We start from the raw sequence: 22,364 nt of genomic DNA, 5'->3' as shown, positions 1-22,364 counted from the left end.
TTTGTTTTGGGGGTTTTTTGCAAAAAAAAATCTGTTAACACTCAGAACACATATCCCTCCATTTTGAATACTTGGATAAAGTGTAATATTCTGAGAAATTAAGTATATTTCCACAATTTTCCATACTATGAAAAGAACAATATAACTTGTTTTTATACCTTCAAAATTGGTAACTGTTAGCATGTCAGTACCCAGCATGACAACACATGACAACACTCAGTACAAGTACAGAGACTGCTAAATGTTCTGAAAGAGTCGGGCATTTTGACTTCGGAAAAGTTTAAGAAACGTGAGAGTAGAAGTCATTATTTAGGTAATTGAGTAATCTATCAATAAGTCTGTTCGATTAATCTGGTAATTGGATAAAAACGCACTTTAGCCTCAACATGTTTTAAATAGTTGTATACAAATAATTCTGCTTGCTATATGACTCATTATTTTTATCTATACGAAATGCACATCATCAACATTACATTTGCACTTTTAACGTGTGCATTTGTAAAAATATATATTTTTTAAACTCTCGGCACCCACACACCAGCCTTGCGGAAACTATGTTTGCAGATCTAAACTTCTGACCACTGTATGCGGTACGGATGTGATACATTTTTATTAGTTTCACTCATTACAAAGGAATATATATGTGCCATTCTACTGAATTGGTTCAAAGTGCGGTTGGAAATATTAAACATTTTGTAAGTTGTATTCTCAAAACTTTGTCCCTATATGTATATATAATATCTGAAGGTGGCAGAGGGGTTAGTGCGTCTGCCTCACAATACGAAGGTCCTGCAGTCCTGGGTTCAAATCCAGGCTCGGGATCTTTCTGTGTGGAGTTTGCATGTTCTCCCCGTGAATGCGTGGGTTCCCTCCGGGTACTCCGGCTTCCTCCCACTTCCAAAGACATGCACCTGGGGATAGGTTGATTGGCAACACTAATTTGGCCCTTGTGTGTGAATGTGAGTGTGAATGTTGTCTGTCTATCTGTGTTGGCCCTGCGATGAGGTGGCGACTTGTCCAGGGTGTACCCCGCCTTCCGCCCGATTGTAGCTGAGATAGGCGCCAGCGCCCCCCGCGACCTCAAAAGGGAACAAGCGGTAGAAAATGGATGGATGGATATCTGAAGTACACATTTCTGTAGAAAGAACAGTCAACTTGTATTTTGTATTTTCAGAATATTTGGGAATGTCTGTCACTATCGAATCATAGCCTTCAAATATGAATATAACATGTTATGTCACTCTGTTAATATCATGCTTACTTACCTTGTGTAAATAATATTTAGAAAAGTTTAACAATAAAATCCATAAAAACTATATGTTTTTAACAAATTTTCTTACTTTAATAGATGAAATCTAAATCGACATGCAATCTTTCTTTCTAACAATGATCAGATTGATTTCAGAGTTAACCATTAATGACTTATGGTTTGTGGTTAATGATATAATTAATTTTTGGAGAAAACTGCTAATATTAGTTAAAAATAAGAACCCATGTGGGTTCAGTATTTAGTGGCAGCACGGTCAAGCAGTGGTTAGCGCTCGTGCCTCACAAAGAAAAGATCCTAAGTTCCATTCCTGATCTCGGGGTCTTTCTGTGTGGAAATTGCATCTTCTCCCCGTGATTGTGTGGGTTCCTACCACCTCCATGACATGCACCTGGGGATAGGTTGATTGGCAACACTAAATGGGCCCTACTGCGTGAATGTGAGTGTGAATGTTGTCTGTCTATCTGTGTTGGCCCTGTGATGAGGTGGCGATTTGTCCAGGGTGAACCCCGCCTTCTGCCCGAGTGCAGCTGGACAAGGCACCAGCACCCCTGCGACTCCAAGAGGGACAAGCGGTATAAAAAAGGATGTATTCAGTATTCAAAGAAGAAGAAAACCCTTCATATTATTGCCAGGCTTCTGAAAACTAATGTGCCTTACATTGGCTCCACTTACACTGGACACCAAATCAGATCTGATTATTTTTTGCCAGTATAAACACTCCAAACTTCTTCAAATCTAATATTTTCGTATCATATTGGACCACATCAGGATGTACTCCGAAATCATTTGGAATCTGATCTTTTCAACTAAGACTGAAGCGACCTGTTTGTGATTTATACGTCATCTTTGGTCGAGCTACGTCATCCGTGTGTGCAGCACAATCACTTTCCTTTTTGCAAGAATGCTCTTCCACCTCCTTCAGTTGTTTTCCATCATCTGACTACTTCCTCTGCACAACAGCCACGTCACAAACGACGCTGATCTTTGGCGTCCATGTTTTTTACTGTAGTAGTGACTTCCTCACTTATTTAAAGAATCCAGTCAACTTCCTTTATCGAACATGTGACATCGTTGGGGCCACATTGGGGCCTGTGCGTATTTATGCTGGAGTGTGATAAAGATCACATGTTACTTGTAATTTAAAGATTGGGTCAACTTTGGCCTGCGGTGTAAAGATAGTTATTGACCTCCAGGTCTATATGGTTCAACTTATTTTGTTCCCTGGCAGAGTAATTGTTGATGATTCCTTTTTTTCCTATTTTCTTTTTTATTGCTTCTTCAAACATCGTTTGCGTTAACTGGGTGAACCGACTATCTTTTTCTGTATTCTATCAACCTATCTGTTCCACTTTTTTTTTATTTGGTTTTGGCATGTTGGTGTCTTGATTTTTTCTCTCTGAACTCTACAATTACAGATATAAACCAGCAGTACATTAAAACATTCTTATTTGCTTTTCATTGATTATTATTTCAAAATGGTAGGATTAAACAACTTTCCATTTCATCTTATTACTACCGAAATGATCATGTCAACATTGTAACGTTATCATTCGTTTCTGATGTGAGTGTTTCGGGTGTGACAATTCCAGCAAACACATCTTTGAAGAGTTGTAAAAACATAAAAAAAAACTCATGTTGTATAAGAGCTGAAAAAGTTCGCATAATTGAAGAGAATACCGTATGTGTTCGGCAGTGACAGTTTTTAAAAACACACACTGATTTTCAGATTTTGGATCACATGTATTCAAAAACTAAAGGATTAAGTGACTTACCATGGAGCCAGGAGGGGCAGACATTAAAAAAAAAGGGGGGCCTAAATTTAGAATCAGCCAAGACTCTAAAACTCTTTTGTTTTGGTATTGTGACATAAAACTATGGGACATGAGTACAGTTTTTTTTTATTCAGGATGTAATAATCAGTGATGAAGAATGAAGAAGCAAATGTCATGATGTGTTTTTGAAATTAATTCTTAAAATGATCAAAATACGTAAATAATAAATATTAGAAATGTGCCCGCTACTACATTACATATATTCTTACATCATGTATATTAAACCTTAATAGAGGTATTTAGATTTTAAGGGCTTTATAGGCAGAATTTAACGGCTCCCATAGGCTCCATTGTAAATATTTAGAATGCAAAAAAACAAAAACAAAAAACATCCATTGCTTTTCATAATGATTGTGAACGGAAGTCAAAAAAAAAAGTGCAGTTCCTTGCTCTGCTTCATGATCAACAACAAGCTGATTATCACGTTTAATAAATTCTTAACTTTTTAAGCTTTTATTTAATTTTCTAAAATTTACATTTCATTCATAGATGAAAAGTATGAATCCATCAAAATAAACTTCTTATTTTCAACAACATGTTAGATGTAGTATCAAAAACTTTATTCAGACTTTTAGGTCAAATAACTGAATACCAAGATTGCATGTTTTTTTAATATAATCAGTGCCAAAAGATTTAGCTCGTCACAAAGCTGTACAGGCGACTGATGCCCTCTGGTGGCTGACTGTGAAAATGACAACTGAGTTGACGTCACATGACTGCTATCTGATGGTCAATAAAATGAGATCAAAAGGCATGTTTAAACACTGCTCTGCAGGTTAAAAGTTTTCCGTCATGCGTTTATTGTCTCTTTGGGACGTCTTTGACTGCTGGGGGTCATCAATCACCTCCCTCCAAAAGGAGTGAGGGCCCTGTATAGTGAAACACTCTAAAAAAAAAAAAGGCATTAAGCAATCGAGCAGCCTCAAACAAACAACAAATGTGATGAATTTAACCTTAATGTGTAGCAAACCTGGGGAACAAGATGGACGAGAAAGTCCCCTCCCCTTTGCTGTCTCAAATTACACATCACAAAATGTTTTGTGAGCAGTGAGTACACGCTGGCAGAGGAACACATTCTAAAATGGGATTGTTGGAAGCTTTTCTCCAGGCGGATATCTACGTCCACCTGCTGGGGGCTGTGGTCGTCCTAGTCGTTGTGTACGTTGCTTCATCCACTTTAAACTCCAATCAGGGTGGCAATGACCCCCCGGGACCAAAGCCACTTCCTGTGCTGGGAAACCTACTGCAATTGGACCTGAAGAGACCCTACAACACATTGGTGGAGGTGATGATGACCACCACATTACCTCCTCTTTTAATGGTCTTCACATTCATCTTCTCTCTTAGCTCTCCAAGAAGTATGGCCCCGTGTTCACCATCTACCTGGGATCTAAGAAGGTGGTGGTCCTGGCCGGCTACAAGACGGTAAAGGAGGCACTGGTCAACCACGCCGATGAGTTTGGAGAACGAGATGTCTTACGACTGGTGACGCAATACAACAAAGGACATGGTGAGTCACTTTCTAACAACAAGTCGGTAACTACATGTATGTTCCCTTAATGGTGACCTATTTTTGTTCTGTTGAGGTGTCTTATGGAGCAATGGAGACTCCTGGAAGGAGATGAGACGCTTCACTCTCACCAACCTGAGAGACTTTGGAATGGGCAGGAAGGTGTGTGAAGACAAGATCATTGAGGAATGTCAACACCTCATGGATGTTATCAGGAAGTTCCAAGGTAAGGTTGTCACTACACTGAAAAAAACTAAATATTATATATATTTATTTTAATACAGTAATATTAAAGTAAAGTAAAAATCAATCAATCAAAGTTTGTTTACATAGCCCTAAATCACGAGTGTCTCAAAAGGCTGCACAAGCCACAACGACATCCTCGGCTCAGATCCCACATCAGGGCAAGGACAAACTCAACCCAATGGGATACACTGAGAAATCTTGGAGGGGACCGCAGATGTGGGGACCCCCAGCCCCCTGGGCGACCGGTGCAATGGACGTCGAGTGGATCTCGTTAATAGTGTGAGAGTCCAGTCCATAGTGGGGCCAGAAGGAGATCATCTTAATTGGAGACAAGTCAGCAGCGCATAGACGTCCCCAACTGATGCACAGATGAGTGGTCCACCTCGGGTCCCGACTTTGAACAGCTGGCGCTCATCTGTGGTCACCTAATCTGTGCCTTCGTGGAGAGGGGGGAAGAGCAGAACAGAGACGGCAGATTAACTGGTCTAAAAGGGGATTCTATTTAAAGGCTAGAGTATACGAATGAGTTTTAAGATGGGACTTAAATGCTTCTACTGAGGTAGCATCTCTAACTGTTACCGGGAGAGCATTCCAGAGTACTGGAGCCCAAATAGAAAACACCCCATAGCCCGCCGACATTTTTTGGGCTAAATCAAAAATCCTTAGCAACTCAGTCCCCAGGATTTTACTAATTTACAATGTTTTTACACCAAATTACTGTAAAATGAAAACCGGTACCAGTTATTGTTGCGGCAAAATTCTGATGACTGACCTCCCAGTTTTTTTCTGTAAAATCTACAGTTTTTGTTTTTACAGTGCATTACTGTAAATGAAAAAAAATACGATGCACCTGTTTCTTTGACAGTAAAATTCTGGCGAATGAGCTGCCAGTATTTTACTGAAAATCTACAGACTTTTTTATACTGCACTGAAAAAACAAATCTGTACATTATACTTTAACAATTGGCAGACATAATTTTACTGTAATGTTTAAGGGTGGGTTTTTTTTACACCAAATTAATTTAAATGTAAAGTCTGTATCACTGTTGTTTTTATGTTAAAATTCTGGTGACTGAGCTGCCAGTTTTTTACTGTACAATTTGCAGTTGTCATTTTTACATCGCATTACTGTAAATCAGGGGTGTCAAACTCATTTTAGCTCAATGGTCGCATGGAGGAGAGTCTATTCCCATGCACGTACGACAGACTGGTAAAATCATTGCATTAAAATTTTAAAATAAAAACAACTCCAGATTGTTTTCTTTGTCTTACTTTGGCCATAAATAGAACAAGCACATTCTGAAAAGTTACATATTACAAATAATCCTCTTGGCAAAGTACTTCAAATTAGATGAAAGTTCTGAGGAAAAAACATTTAACAGTTTCAAAAACCCTATGAACAACACAATGAACTTAGACTTTGTCGCAGTATTCTTTAAAAATCCATTAAACAATAAGCACTTCCTGTCTGGCAGTTCACCATTAAAAACATTTGGAAAAGCGACATCCGCAACTGACGGAACACATTCATTTATCATCATTCGAATATTACAATTATAATATTAACAAAACAATTATCAAAATGTTTGATAGTTGTTTGATAATCAAGGTAACATAACTGCAAACTTCACCAATGTGAAAATAGATTTAGGCATAAAAGCCCTTTGAGACACTCATGATTTAGGGCTATATAAGTAAACATTGATTGATTGATTGATAAAATAAAATAGAACAAACACACCAAATTTTGATCAAGGGGATGGGTCAAATGCAGAGGACAAATTTCACCACACCTTGTGTGTGTGTGACAATCATTGGTACTAAAAGCACACATTTTACAATGGAATTCAGGATGCGCATGGTGCATTCAACCAATTGCAAGCACTACATGGAACTCTAACTTAAAAGATGATGGTCAAGTTGATTTAAGTGTTGCATATCACAGTTTTGTTATTCTATCTGTTCAGTGAATAATTTGAAATTAAAAAAGGTATTGTGTGTCGATTCTGCCGTTATCTGCTGCCAGCCACAACAGGAGCAGCTGATTGCTTGCACCTGCGCTGATTGAAGTAACAGCAGCCAATCCGTAGGGTGCTTAAAGTCAGCTGACACGTCATCTTTAAACACATCATGTGTGATGTGAGTTACACTTGAATTGTTATTGCGAAATCCAGTGGACACATTCAGAATGGAAGTTTCTTTCATTAAAAAAAATGCAGCTCATTCTTGTACTGAGCAATCTGACTTTGCGGGTCGTGGGCCGGATTAAACCTCTACGTTTGACACCCCTGCTGAAAATGGAAAAATGGCACCACTTTTATTTTTACAATAAAATTCTGGCAACATTGCAGCAAATTTTGATATTAGTGTCCGCTGTATGGAGTAAAACATTTATTTTGGAATGCAAAATAATCCCACCAAGAAGATACAATGCCACGCCAATTTACACAAAATATCAAACAAATTATGCGCTGTGTTGTAACCTTTAGTCCAATGCCCGCAACTTCTGGCCAGTCACATTTATCTCTGAGCGGTGCTCAAACGCATGTCAACTGTGTAATGAAGTTTGTTTCTGTAGACAAAGCAGTAACAACACCAAGTATCAATGTATCAACTCTTTATTGCCCAAGTGACACAATTGTCTTTCCGCATAGCTCAGACCTATTTCCTTGTTCTGTCTACAGCGCTAGGCCTTCTGAGTAATGTAGTATAAAAACATTTAATTTTTAGTTTGCGTGTTTTTATATATATATTTAACATTTATTTATCCAGGATAAGGCAATTAAGGACATATTTTCATTTGCAATGCTGACATAGCAAAGAGGTAACACTTAAGTGTTAGAAATGTTGAAATGTGATGATAATCTCTCATTGACCCTCATTTACCAACAAAAAACGGCTCTATAGGTTGCTCTCAACAGTTCACAAATACTCTTAATGTACGGGGTTAAATATTTTGGAACATGAATCAATGTTTAAAAGGGGATGACAGAGCTAACAGTGGACAAAAAGGAAAATTTTGGTGGGGCTTCTTTCTGTAATTATAATGAATTATTATCATTATTAGTTATAAGGAAATAAAACATACAGTAATATAACAATGAGCTCTGAGAATATGCTTCTACTGCTATCTAGTGTATACATTTTAGTCTGTGTGGTATAAAACGAGTAAAACATCAATACACTAATTGTTTTTCTTTTTTTGTTGAAATCATGTGTTTTTTTTAGGTAAAAAATTTGAAGTTGAAAATTCACAAATTCACAAGTTGCTAAAATTTAAAGCCTCGAAAGTTTTGATGCAACTGTATGATAAAGCTTGTTTTAAGCCTTTTAGGCTACAGCAGTCACCAAAAAAGCTTGCAAAATCTTAGTGGGACTGATACGAGTTAAACAGTTTTGACTGTACTTGATTGTTTCAGGAGAGTCCTTTGACACCACTCAGCCAATCAACTATGCCGTCTCAAACATCATCTGCTCCATCGTTTACGGAAGCAGGTTTGAATATGACGACCCCGAATTCACAGCCATGGTGGATGGAATGAACCGGAAAATCCAGCTGGCCGGCTCCCCGTCAGCTCAGGTGCCTCTTCTCCTCATACTTCTTGCTCTATCCTCATCTTCTTCAACAAGGACATGTCCTCCTCAGGTCTATAACATGTTCCCGTGGCTGGGCAAAAGGCTAAAGCAGAACAAGGAATTTTTCAGACTGACCGACGACTACAGCAGGAAGAATCTGGAAATATTTTGTCGTTTGAAAAAAAGCCTCAACCCGCTGATGTGCAGAAGCCTTGTGGATGCCTTCTTTGTCCGCAAGCAGCAGCTGGAGGTGCGTCAACACCACATGATGGTCCAAAGTCCAAATTCTCAATGCTGGCTGTTTTCAGGAGTCTGGCAGCAGTAACGGTCACTTCCATGATGAAAACTTAATGTGGACAGTCCAGAACCTCTTCGCCGCCGGTACCGACACCACAGCCACCACACTGAGGTGGGCTCTTCTCCTCATGGCCAAGTATCCAAACGTCCAAGGTAAGAGGCTGTGCTCTCGTGTCTCGCACACCTCTATGCCAGCACCCTGAAAACACACGTTCCACCTCAGAGCAGGTCCGTGAGGAACTGCACAACGTAATCGGGCATCGGCAGGTCCAGGTGGAGGACAGGAAGAACCTGCCTTTTACGGACGCCGTCATCCACGAAACCCAAAGGGTGGCCAACATCGTCCCCATGGCGCTTCCTCACAGTACTAGCCGGGACGTCACCTTCCGGGGTCACTTCATCAAGAAGGTGTGACAAAGTACAACACAACAAAAGACATCAATGTTCACCTCATTGTCTGTCTTCAGGGGACCGCCATCTATGTCCTCCTCATGTCCGTCCTCTATGACGAGGACGAGTGGGAGAAGCCACGATCCTTCCATCCCGCCCACTTCCTGGACAAAGACGGAAAGTTTGTCATGCGAGACGCTTTCATGCCCTTCTCTGCAGGTGAGTGCTTCAGGAAGAAAGACAAAAACTTGTCCTTGGTGTCTTGTGTAGTTTGAACAAAACCCTGAACCAAAATATTTTTTTATTAAGACTCTTCACTTGTAGCTAGGGAGAATTATTTGTGATATTGCTGAGTCGTCACTTATAGGACAGTGTCAGCTTTCTGGTTCTCTTCCTGTGTTCAGGTCGTAGGGTCTGCTTGGGAGAAAGTCTGGCCCGCATGGAACTCTTCATCTTCTTCTCCACACTCCTGCAGCACTTCTGCTTCAGGCCTCCCTCGGGCGTCTCAGAGGACCACCTAGACCTAACCCCACGTGTGGGATTCACGCTCAGCCCCACTGACCACCAGCTGCGAGCGCTGTGTTGTTTGTGAGCTGAATAGTAGTGATTCATGTAGTGTATTTTGTAGCTTTGTATGTGGTACTTCATGTAATGCCTTATGTAGTGCTTCACAAAGTGTTTCATGCAACACTTTCTGTAGTATTTCATGCAGCGTTCCATGTAGGCAGCACTTACATGTTAAAGATGTTGACATGTGATCATAATCTCTCATTGTCCCTCATTTTATGTAGTACTTGTCGTGTTTCATGCACCACTTTATAAAAAGTTTTATGTAGAACTTCATGCAGTTCTTAACGTAGCGTTTTATGCAGTACTTCATGTAGTGTTTTATCTAGTGCTTTATGTAGCGTTTTATGTAGTACTTCATGTAGTGTTTAATTTAATGTAGTCATTCATGAAGTTGTTTATGCCTGTTGTCATGTAGTGGTATATGTAGTTCTTCATATTGTGTTTTATTTAGTTAATTGTGTAGTGTTTCAGGTTGTTTTATGTAGTGTCTAATGTAGTTCTTAATGTAATGTTTGTAGTTCTTCATGGAGTTTTTAAATTGTTCTTCACATAGTGGTCAGTTTATTACAAGAATACATTTTTTAAACCTTGTTAAGAAAAGTGAGCTCGAAAGTTCATATTCATGCGTGAACACGCACACACGTAAACATTCATCCATCCATCCATCCATCCATCCATCCATTTTCTACCACTTGTCCCTTTCGGGGTCGCGGGGCGTGATGGGGGTACACCCTGGACAAGTCGCCACCTCATCACAGGGCCAACACAGAGACAGACAACATTTACATTCACACACTAGGGCCAATTTAGTGTTGCCAATCAACCTATCCCCAGGTTCATGTCTTTGGTGGAAGCTGTCATACCCGGGGGGAACCCACGCAGTCATTGGGAGAACATGCAAACTCCACACATATCCAGGGCGTGGGATTGAACTCAGGACCTTCGTATTGTGAGACACATGCACTAACCCCCGTTTCACCGTGCTGCCCACACGTGAACGTACATATATATATATATATATATATACTGTATATATATATATATATATATACTGTATATATATATATATATATATACACATATATATACATTTATGTATGTGTAGGAAAAATCACAAGACTACTTCATCTCTACAGAATTGTTTCATGAGGGGTTCCCTCAATCATCAGATTTTAATGGAAGCATTCACATACGATGTTTTTTATAGGGCACAGAGTGGGCAGGTACAGGCAGGCGTAGGGGCGTGGTGATTGGCTCATACGTAAGTTACCTAGAAGGTGTTTCTGTCTGTGACGTTATGCTGATATGATTTCACTGCGCTTGTTGAGGGGTGACAGGTCTGGGTGATATACACTAAGCAGTTTCTCTTTTAAGCATAGGTTGCATCTTTTATTACCACTGTTGTAAGGTGTGCTGGATGCAAGAATTTGCCATGTTATTGAATATTCAACATTATTGTCTTTGAGGTTCCAAATGTGCTTGCTGAGTTCTGTAGAATTCCACAAAGTCTGGTTTCAAGAAAAAAAAAAAAAATATATATATATACTTCCAAAAACATGCACCTGGGGATAGGTTGATTGCCAACACTAAATTGGCCCTAGTGTGTGAATGTGAGTGTAAATGTTGTCTGTCTATCTGTGTTGGCCCTGCGATGAAGTGGCGACTTGTCCAGGGTGTACCCCGCCTTCCGCCCTGCGACCCCACAAGGGAATAAGCGGTAGAAAATGGATTGATATATATATATATATATATATATATATATATATATATATATATATATATATACAATCATTACCATATAATAAGAAGTCATCCTCACGTTTATTATGTGTAACAATTCATTTCAATATATTTGTTATTGTTAAATATTTTGTCACCCTTACAATATCATTGTTCAATATGTAAATATGTTCATATAATTTATTACTTTAATATATTCATTATGATTTAATATTTTTTCACCATTAAAATATAATTATTTCTTAAACTAATTTACGTTAATAAAACCATTATTATGTAATATTCTGTAACCGTCATTATTTTATATGTAAATATAATCGTTTTTTTTATACCTAAACACGTTATTATTATTATATTATTGTTTAACATTTGCCACCGTTATTGTTATTGTATTTGTCAGAGTGACGTCAAAGTTTTGGTCCGTTTTCAAGTGGGTGTCCTCTCAGGAGACAGTTGTCCCGCCCTGTGGGCTGGTCTCCTCTGCAGGGACAGAGTCTGTTGTGGACCAGCAGCCCACGCAGACATCGTGGTTTAAAATATGGCGCTGGTGGACGTCTTTGTCCCGCTGAGTCTCAGCTCGGTGCTCGGCGCTCTGTTGGTTCTTCTGCTGGTCTATGTTGTGGTTTCCTCGTCGACTTCCGGCTCGCAAGAGTCCCGCAGGGAGCCTCCAGGTCCTCGACCGCTCCCCCTGCTGGGAAACCTGCTCCAGCTGGACATCCGCAGACCCCATGAAACACTCTATGAGGTGAGCGAGCGCAACCCCAACTGTCTTGTACACGCTGCAGACAGTTTCTAAAGCCGGAAGTAGAAGTTGCAAGTTATGATGCATTTTGTTTTTGAGTCACAATAGAACATGGCAACACTTTGCACTTTGGCTTTGGTTCCGCCCTCTTGGTGTCTTTCCAGGAGCAGGCGCGTGCTACTGGGTCCTTGCCTGACTTGCAATAAAACAAACAGTCCAAGTCCACCTCTTGGAATGACCGATCGGTTTAAAAACTTCTCTGTGTTTTCATGGTCGTGTGATCAGATCACCCCCTGAGGTCAAATTTAAATCACCTTATAGGAAATCATGTTAATACAAATAGTCTGTTCCAGTGTCAAACTGTTAAAATGTCATTATGTGTGTTTAGTCACATTTCAACATACTTAGGAGGCATACAAGTGTAAAAAGAAGTGAATCCTCGTTAAAACTATCATTTATTTAAAGGCCTACTGAAATGAGATTTTCTTATTTAAACGGGAATAGCAAATAGCAGGTCCATTCTACGTGTCATACTTGATCATTTCCCGATATTGCCATATTTTTGCTGAAAGGATTTAGTAGAGAACATCGACGATAAAGTTGGCAACTTGTTGTCGCTAATAGAAAAGCCCTGCCTTTACCGGAAGTATGTGCGCGTGACGTCACTGGTTGCAGGGCTCCACACATATTCACATTGTTTATAATGCGAGCCACCAGCAGTAAGAGCAATTCAGACCGAGAAAGCGACAATTTCCCCATTAATTTGAGCGAGGATGAAAGATTTGTGAATTAGGATATTGATAGTGAAGGACTATAGAAAAAAAAAAAGCGGCGGCAGTGTCAGCGTTTCAGATGTAATTAGACACATTTACGAGGATAATTCTGGAAGATCCCTTATCTGGTTATTGTTTTAACAGTGTTTTAGTGAGATTGTAAAGAAATACCTCGAGGTCGGATGGCTGCGGTGAACATGCAGTGTTTCAGAGAGAAGCCAAGGAGCCAAGCTCACAGCTGCCTTTTTTGACAGCTACTGCAGGAGGAAGTCCCATAATCCACTGATTTCTCCAGTAGGACTAAATATCACAATTTTCCCATCCAAAAACATGCTGGTTGACGTAGAGAAAACATGTTCGCTTGACCGCTCTGTGTTAAAGCTTCACAACAAACAAAGAAACACCGGCTGTGTCTCGGTGCTAAAGACAGCTGCAATCCACCGCTTTCCACCAACAGCATTGTGCTTTATAGTCTCCATTATTAAATGAACAAATTGCAAAAGATTCAGCAACACAGATGTCCAAAATACTGTGTAATTACGCCATGAACAGAGACGACTTTTAGCCGTGTTTGGTGCCTCGCTAATACGTCCCCTCCAACACTTGACGTCACGCGTACGCGTCATCATTCCGCGACGTTTTCAAAAAGAAACTCGCGGGAAATTCAAAATTGCAATTTAGTAAACTAAAAAGGCCGTATTGGCATGTGTTGCAATGTTAATATTTCATCATTGATATATAAACTATCAGACTGCGTGGTCGGTAGTAGTGGGTTTCAGTAGGCCTTTAACATTAAGCTAAAATTAACCCAATGGAAATATTGGAGCTATAATACTTATTATTATTAGGAACTAGCAACCAGAGCTGACCTTCCTTATACGTAGATTAAGTGCTGTGCGAAGGGCCTCACGATCCATGTGAGGCTTGGTTTTGTGTGAATAAACAAACGTATATAAAATGTAATTTAATGAATGACTTTCATCTAAAAATCTACTGCAAATGTATTCCTAGCCTTTTCCTGCTCTTGTCAATGATTTGAATACAATGGCAAATTTCCGCATCGATTCTGGCCTTTCCCCATGGAACACAGTATTAGTGCTGTGATAGTAATCTGACGTACATGTTTTAATGTGGTTAATTTTGTTATTTTGCACTAAATCGCTATTATTGAACTATATACTCCCATTAATTAGTTTTAGTACAAACCATACATCAAATTCACATCGAGTTTGATTACAAAGATATAAAAAATGTTTCAATTGAATTTAAAAAAGTGTAAAGAATTTTGTGATGGGGGCTATGAAATACATTCTGCATAGGGCCCAAATTTAGCTGGGGTAGCCCTGTCAGGAAGTAACTTTGTATATTGGTAAATTACAATAAAAGAAAGGACAACTAATAGAGTGAGTCTATGCACATTTGATGTGCAAAAAAACAGCATGTGCAATTTTATAGACAAGCTTTATAGACGAGACCCTAAGTGCGTTGGAAGTGCGTTAGTTGTGCGTAGTTGGGACAATAAGCTACATGCATAGACAGTCCCATTATAATGTGTTAATGAGTGAGGGTAAATGCGTAGCACCAAACAATGAATAAATGTAGGTACTGTATGGCAAACACTGGACTGTGGTTGTGACGTGCACTTTTGTCTATGCACAAGATGTCCAAGAAGTATGGACCAGTCTACACCTTCCACATGGGGTCCAAAAAGGTGGTGGTCCTCGGCGGCTACAAGACGGTGAAGGAGGCGCTGATCACGCACAGCGAAGACTTTGGAGAAAGAGAACCTCTGACCACCGTCAAGGAGTCCAAGCTGGAGCACGGTAAGAACACGAAAAAACACACACACACACACAATGACAAGTGATGATGCTGTGTGTGTGTGTGTGTTCTCTTGAGGCGTTATATGGAGCAATGGAGATTCGTGGAAGGAGATGAGACGCTTCGCTTTGACCAAGCTGAGAGACTTTGGAATGGGCAAGAAGGCTTGTGAAGACAAGATCATTGAGGAATCCCAACACCTCATTGATGTATTCATCAGCCACAAAGGTACACAACGACAACAAGACATCTTTTTGTGGTCTACTTGGCAGACGTTCTGATGTTTGATGTCGTTCTGATGCAGGCGAAGCTTTTGACAACAACAAGATCATCAACTCCTCTGTGTCCAACATCATCTGCTCTATGGTGTTTGGCAGCAGGTTTCATTACGACGACCCCGTCTTTACGGCCATGATTCAGCGCATCAACAGGACCGTCCAGATATTGGGCGCCCCGAGCATGCAGGTGCTCCTTTTTATGGAAGTTTACAGAGGTTAAACATTTCCTGGTGGGACAGCAAGCACTCGGTTAAACAACAACCACGCTGACAGAAGCTCAGCCAACTCTAACGTTGGCGACAAAGTCTATTTCGTATTGTGTGGCGCGCAAAGGTGGGCAGAGTAGGCAAAAATTTTACTCAAGTAAGAGTGCCGTTACTTTACAGCAGTGGTCTTCAATCTTTTCCTGGCCGTGGACCCCCAAACTGATAGAGAGATGGAGCGGAGACCCCTACTTATACAGTTGTGGTCAAAAGTTTACATACACTTGTGAAGGACATAATGTCATGGCTGTCTTGAGTTTCCAATAATTTCTACAACTCATATTTTTTTGTGATAGAGTGATTGGAGCACATTCATGGTTGTCACAAAAAATATTCATGAAGTTAGTTTTTTTATGAATTTATTATAAGTCTACTGAAAATGTGACCAAATCTGCTGGGTCAAAAGTATACATACAGCAACATACATCATCAATTTTGGTGATTTAGAAAAGTTACAATCAAATCAAATTAGCTTCATGGCATGGCCTCTTAACTTCATGTGAGTGATTATGATTGACGACACCTGTTGACTTCTCTAAACCCATTTAAATAGGGCTCACGTGATGCAGTCATTAGACTCGGTTACAAACGCAACAATGGGTAAGTCAAAGGAACTCAGCACAGATCTGAAAAAAACTAATCATTGACTTGCACAAGTCAAGAAATTCACTTAAAGCCATTTCAAAGCAACTTAAGGTCCCAGAAGCAACTGTGCAGACAATTGTTCATACGTATAAAGTACATGGCACAGTTTTGTCATTGCCATGATCAGGAAGAAAACGCAACTAATCACATGGTGCTGAAAGAAAATTGGTCAGGATGATCAAGAGTCAACCGAGAACCACCACAAAGGTCTGCAATTCAGCATCCATAAATGGAAGCTGCTGAAGCACAGATGTCAGTGTCCACAGTCGAGCGTGTTTTGCATCGCCATGGACACAGAGACTACCATGCAAGAAGGAAGCCCTTGCTCTAGAAGCGAAACCTTAAGGCTGGTCTAAAGTTTGCTGCTGATTACATAAGACCTTCTGGAGGAAAATTCTGTGGTCAGATGAAACAAAAATAGAGCTGTTTGGCCACAATACAAGATGTTTGGAGGAGAAGAGGGGAGGCCTTTACCCCAGGAACGCCATTCTTACCGTCAAGCATGGTGGTGGTAGTATTATGCTCTGGGCCTGTTTTGCTGCCAATGGAACTGGTGCTTTACAGAGAGTAAATGGGACAATGAAAAAAGAGATTCTTCAGGACAACCTAAAATCATCATCCCGGAGGTTGGGTGTTCCAACAGGACAATGACCCCAAACACATGTCAAAAGTGGTAAAGGAATGGCTAAATCAGGCTAGAATTAAGGTTTTAAAATGGCCTTCCCAAAGTCCTGACTTAAATGTGTGGACAATACTGAAGAAACAAGTTAATGTCAGAAAACCAACAAATTTAGCTGAACTGCACCAATTTTGTCAAGAGTAGTGGTCAAAAATACAACCAGAAGCTTGCCAGAAGCTTGTGGATGGCAAACAAAAGCGCCTTATTGCAGTGAAATTTGCCAAGGGAAAATGTAACCAAATATTAACATTGCTTGTATGTATACTTTTGACCCAGCAGATTTGGTCACATTTTCAGTAGACTTATAATAAATTCATAAAAGAACCAATCTTCATGAATGTTTTCTGTGACAAACAAATATGTGCTCCAATCACTTTATCACAAAAAATAAGAGTTGTAGAAATGATTGGAAACTCAAGACAGCCATGACATTATTATTTACAAGTGTATGTCAACTTTTGACCACAACTGTATACCTTCTATAAAATTGTGTTTTAAATTAAACAGGTCATAAAGGTATCTTGTTAACAGCAGCTTGTGCCACTAATTGCCAACTGGTAATTTTGAGAGGTAGCCGCTAGCTATCTTATACGTTAAAATAAATATAATGATAATATTTCCATCCATCCATCCATTTCCTACCGCTTATTCCCTTTTGGGGTCGCGGGGGGCGCTGGCGCCTATCTCAGCTACAATCGGGCAGAAGGCGGGGTACACCCTGGACAAGTCGCCACCTCATCGCAGGGCCAACACAGGTAGACAGACAACATTCACACTCACATTCATATTTTTATTCTAAACCTGCAAGGTACAGTGAGAATTGTGGCCATGTCACCGCCGTTTCTATACTACACTACAGTGTGTTGGGTCAATGTTTAGGTGTGTTTAAAAACATTTAGATTTAAAAACTGCTAGGGGAATATGATTTATTTATTTATTTTTTTTAAAGTTTGATCAACCCCAAATTTCACAAACCCCCTGTTGAAGACCTCTGATTTAGAGTATTAAGACTCCTTAATTATGGTCAATAGCAGTCATCCAAAGAATTACTTCAATGAGAGTAGGTATTCGGTGAAAATAATATTTAAGCACTGAGTAACTAGTGAGTAACATTTTTTCAATAGTACTTGCACTACAACTGTACTTTTGATTGATTGATTGATTGAAACTTTTATTAGTAGATTGCACAGTACAATACATATTCCGTACAATTGACCACTAAATGGTAACACCCGAATATGTTTTTCAACTCGTTTAAGTCGGGTCCACGTTAATCAATTCATGGTAAACACAAACTTGGTAAGTATGTGTGTCCGCGTGTGTGTGTGTGTGTGTGTGTCTGTGTGTCCGCATGTGTGTGTCCGCATGTGTGTGTGTGTGTGTGTGTGTGTGTGTGTGTGTGTGTGTGTGTGTGTTTGAGAGAGTCAAAGAGACTACTACAGCACGTACTACAAAAGATGCACATTTTACAGTCACTTATGGTGTAAGGACAGGGCTAACAGTAGCATAATGTTAATTTGAACAAAAAAACATCTGCAACTTACCGCAACACGTTTTCTCTAGTTGGAAGTAAAATTATTGTAAGATGAAAACCTTTTTCTACTGAAAATTTGTAAATTTGGAAAGTTGACATTGCCTCGTCTGACGCCATTTTCACAGTGTGTAGTTTGAGTGCGGTCATGTGACTACTAGACTTTAGTTATTTTTAAAATTGAGTCAAGTCAAGAGTTGAAGAAGTGTGCCTAATGATCCAAAACACTGTGTTTCTGCAAGCAGTAATCATTAGATTATAAATAAATATGTTCATGATGTAAATAAATTTAGCAATTGGATTAAAACTCGGGCAGCACGGTGAAACAGGGGTAGTGCGTGTGCCTCATAACACAAAGGTTCTGGGTTCAATCAATGGCTCTGGATCTTCCTGCGTGGAGTTTGCATGTCCTCCCTGTGACTGTGTGGGTTACTCCGGCTTCCTCCCACCTCCAAAAACATGCACCTGGGGATAGGTTGATTGTCAACACTAAATTGGCCCTAGTGTCTTAGTGAGAGTGTGAATGTTTTTTTATCTGTGTTGGCCCTGTGATGTGGTGGCGACTTGTCCAGGGTGTAGGGGTGTAACGGTACGTGTGTTTGTATTGAACCGTTTTGGTACGGGGGTTTCGGTTCGGCACGCGGGCGTACCGAACAAGTTCGGAAGCAGAAGTCTTCACAAGCTGCTCTGCTTTCTGCCTATGTCTCTGCCTAATTGTCCTGCCCACACAACCATCTGATTGGCTACATACAAAGCCAATCAGCAGTGCGTATTCAGAGCGATGTAACAGCCAATCAGCAGTGCATATTCAGACTTCAGAACGATGTAGTCAATGCTTTAGCGTCGAGCAGATATTCGTCTAGCAGGGGAGGAGCGGACTCTACCCAAATTATACTAAACACTTCCCAGTCACAACTATTACAAACATCACTATGAGCCCGTTGACCTTCTAGAAACTTAAACTGCAGCTCAGCTCGCTCACAATATAGGCTTGAAATGAAGGCTAATTAGCTGTTAGCATAACGTTACTTCATTTTTCTGTGTGTGTGTGTGTGTGTGTGAGTGTGTGTGTGTGTGTGTGTGTGTGTGTGTGTGCGTGCGTGCTTGTGCGTGTTTTAGGGCCAGCAAAGCCCTGTCTGTCTGTTATTTCATTGAACTCCATTGTGTTTAGGGATGAATAGTCTCTCCTATTGCAATTGTACTATTTTTCAGCTATAGTTACATGAATCATTAGTAATGTAGCAGCCTAGTTTTGAATAGCAGGGTCCCTGCTATCACATGTTGAGAAAAATACAACATTTACATAATAAAAGTCAACTACAGGCTTCCCAAATGCTGTAATAAATTAAGCATGATGAGTTGACAAACAGTTTCAATGGAAACTGTTTAACGTTAAACTTTGTATATGTAGAAGAAAGGTTTTTTCATTTTATTTAATCAAAGCAACAACTTGAGGCAGTTTAATGTGGATTAACGTGGGCAGAATTATTATAGTGTTCCCAATGTTAAAAGGATAATGCCATTGTTTACAAATGTGGTAAATAAATAACCAAAAAATGTATATTTTATTGATTTCTCACTGTACCGAAAATGAACCGAACCGTGACCTCTAAACCGAGGTACGTACCGAACCGAAATTTTTGTGTACCGTTACACTCCTACCAGGGTGTACTCCGCCTTCTGCCCGAATGCAGCGCAGATAAGCTCCAGCATCCATCGCGCCCCCGAAAGGGACAGGAGGTAGAAAAGGGATGGATGGATTAAAGTAGCATTTCATTTTTACAAAAATACCCAAGTAAATGTAAAAAATATGTTTCTTAAAAATGTAAAACTACTTTGAAAAGTACAATCTATCGAAAAAAGTTACTTGAGTAAATGTTACGGTGTATTTGTACCAGTTACAACCCACTTCTGGGATCCTGGAACACAGGTTTAGAAGGACAAGAATAGGGCTGCTCCTGGCTAAAATAGCGCCCCAGGCGGGATTTTATTTTAGAAGTGATATGTGTGGTTCAAGGACCACTGAGACCCCTGAGGCACTACACATGTCTCAGTGAATGACTTAGGTCTGGAAGAAGTTCATCCAAACAACTTGTTGCTGTCGATGTTTTTTCACAGTTGTACCAGATATTCCCGTGGTTAGGCAAGTGGTTCTTCTCGGTGAGAGAGGAGCTTCGCAGTCTAGGACTCGCCAACCGCAAGCAGGTCATGGAGCTGGTCCGGGGCCTCAAGGAGACGCTCAACTCGCACGTCAGCAGAGGATTTGTGGACGCGTTCCTCATCCGGCAGCAGCATCAGGAGGTAGCGTGAAGCAACATGACACATTAACTTCAGATGCGAGCAAAGACCAGCATTAATGTGTTTTTTAATCTTCCAGGAGTCTGGTGATGTAGGTTACTTCCACGATCCCAACCTCATCATGACGGTGTCCAACCTGTTTGCTGCCGGCACAGAAACCACCTCTACCACAATCAGATGGGGGCTTCTCCTCATGGCCAAGTACCCAAAGATACAAGGTAGCGAGACGCTAGTCTGCAAATAAGCTTGCTAGTTAGTTAGCATTATTACACTGGGAATGTATTTTAATGTGAAGCAGTGACCCAGTAGGTCCAGCAGATGGAGCCATCAATAAAGACCTTACTATTACACAAGCATTAGCACTCACATCCAAAAGCTGGCTGCTGTGTGACAAAGCTGCATGTTAACATTAAGAGCAAGTCCGAGAGGAGCTGAATAGGGTGATCGGGGATCGGCAAATCCAGGTGAAGGACAGGATGAACCTGCCTTTCACGGACGCCGTCATCCACGAGACCCAGAGGCTGGCCAACATCACCCCTATGGCGCTTCCTCACAGGACCAGCCGGGACATGACCTTCCAGGGTCACTTCATCAAGAAGGTCTGACAGAGCAGGAAGCAAACATTCTTGAAGGATGGAAACAAATGTTATATGAGTGGTTTTGGTCCCAGGGGACGACAGTGCACCCTCTACTCATGTCCGTCCTCTACGACGAAGACGAGTGGGAGAAGCCACACTCCTTCCATCCCGCCCACTTCCTGGACAAAGACGGGAAGTTTGTCCAGCGAGACGCCTTCATGCCCTTCTCTGCAGGTGGGTGATGTGTCCATGTGAGGGCACCCGTCACCTGGCCCTCTCCCTCAATTGTCTTTTTCCGCCTCCAGGTCGCAGGATCTGTCTGGGAGAGGGTCTGGCCAAGATGGAACTCTTCATCTTCTTCACCACGCTCCTGCAGCGCTTCCGTTTCACTCCTCCCCCGGGGGTCTCAGAGGACCAGCTGGACCTGACCCCGCAGGTGGGCTTCACCCTCAGCCCGGCGCCCCACAAACTGTGCGCTGTCTCCTGCATGTGAGCTTAGGTCTACAGAACTTTGGTAAATATTCCTATGAATATGATTGACAGATTTGGAGGGAAATTATCAAATTCTTTAAGCATATAAAGACATTTATGTCATTTCCTTTCGAATTATTTCAGAATGACTTTCAGGAATGAATAGAATGACGCACAAAGCAAATTGCACATTTAAACATTTTAATCGAAGAGTAAATTATTGTGAATAAAGATGATGTTTCCATCAATGCTTCCCTTTGTAATGACTCGGCTAAGTTTTGAACCCCTGACACAGATACAATAGTCGTTTTAGTTGTACATTTTTAAAAAAGTTATACAAAACAATGTCATTTTACACAAATATTAAAAAATGCAACAATATGGAAACATTCAAACTGGTAATGATTAAAAAGGGTTCTTCATTTGACATTGAAGCCTAGAGTATTGGCCAATACCGATATTATCCGATCAGCCGGCATCATGCATACTTTTTTTTTTTTTTTAAATGTGGAAATGTAGAATTTTTTTTTAATTAGGTTACATTACTTAAAGAACAATGGTGAGTATGAAAAACACTAACGCCCTACGATGAGGTGGCAACTTGTCCAGGGTGTACCCAGCCTTCTGCCCGATTGTAGCTGAGATAGGCACCAGCAACCCCAAAAGGGAATAAGCGGTAGAAAATTGATGGATGGGATGGAAAAACACTAACTTAATGATATATTTGTGCTTCTGAAGTGAAGTGGTATTTTTCTGGGCGACACCTAGTGTCCCCAATAATTCATGAAGTCAAGCTCATGGTTCTGTCAATTTAATTATGCGGACACCTTTGTTACTTGGTTTTTCTAATAGGC

The 22,364-nt window shown here is 40.5% G+C and overlaps 1 protein-coding gene across 2 annotated transcripts; it reads left to right on the top strand.

Annotated features, from left to right (window-relative positions):
• The first annotated feature begins 4,116 nt into the window (after positions 1-4,116).
• LOC133553210 (cytochrome P450 2K4-like) lies at positions 4,117-21,758 on the top strand. Of its 2 annotated transcripts, XM_061901151.1 has the most exons (15): positions 4,118-4,387; positions 4,450-4,612; positions 4,689-4,838; positions 8,278-8,438; positions 8,505-8,684; positions 8,955-8,959; positions 12,002-12,176; positions 14,607-14,769; positions 14,846-14,995; positions 15,072-15,232; positions 20,282-20,464; positions 20,541-20,679; positions 20,876-21,060; positions 21,132-21,273; positions 21,345-21,758. In XM_061901151.1, the coding sequence occupies exons 1-15, from the start codon at positions 4,184-4,186 to the stop codon at positions 21,530-21,532; spliced, it is 2,349 nt and encodes a 782-aa protein (XP_061757135.1). In that variant the 5' UTR covers positions 4,118-4,183; the 3' UTR covers positions 21,533-21,758. The 2 variants fall into 2 exon arrangements, with proteins under 2 accessions (XP_061757134.1, XP_061757135.1); XM_061901150.1 differs by lacking the exons at positions 12,002-12,176; positions 14,607-14,769; positions 14,846-14,995; ... (4 more) ...; positions 21,132-21,273; positions 21,345-21,758 and adding exons at positions 8,743-8,884; positions 9,199-9,340; positions 9,526-9,964 and having other exon boundaries at positions 4,117-4,387; positions 8,955-9,139.
• Positions 21,759-22,364: the final 606 nt, after the last annotated feature.

This window comes from Nerophis ophidion, linkage group LG05 (assembly GCF_033978795.1).
Source record: "Nerophis ophidion isolate RoL-2023_Sa linkage group LG05, RoL_Noph_v1.0, whole genome shotgun sequence".
Classification (NCBI taxonomy): domain Eukaryota; kingdom Metazoa; phylum Chordata; class Actinopteri; order Syngnathiformes; family Syngnathidae; genus Nerophis; species Nerophis ophidion.
Note: the sequence above shows the minus strand (reverse complement) of the source record. Positions and strands in the feature narration are given on the sequence as shown.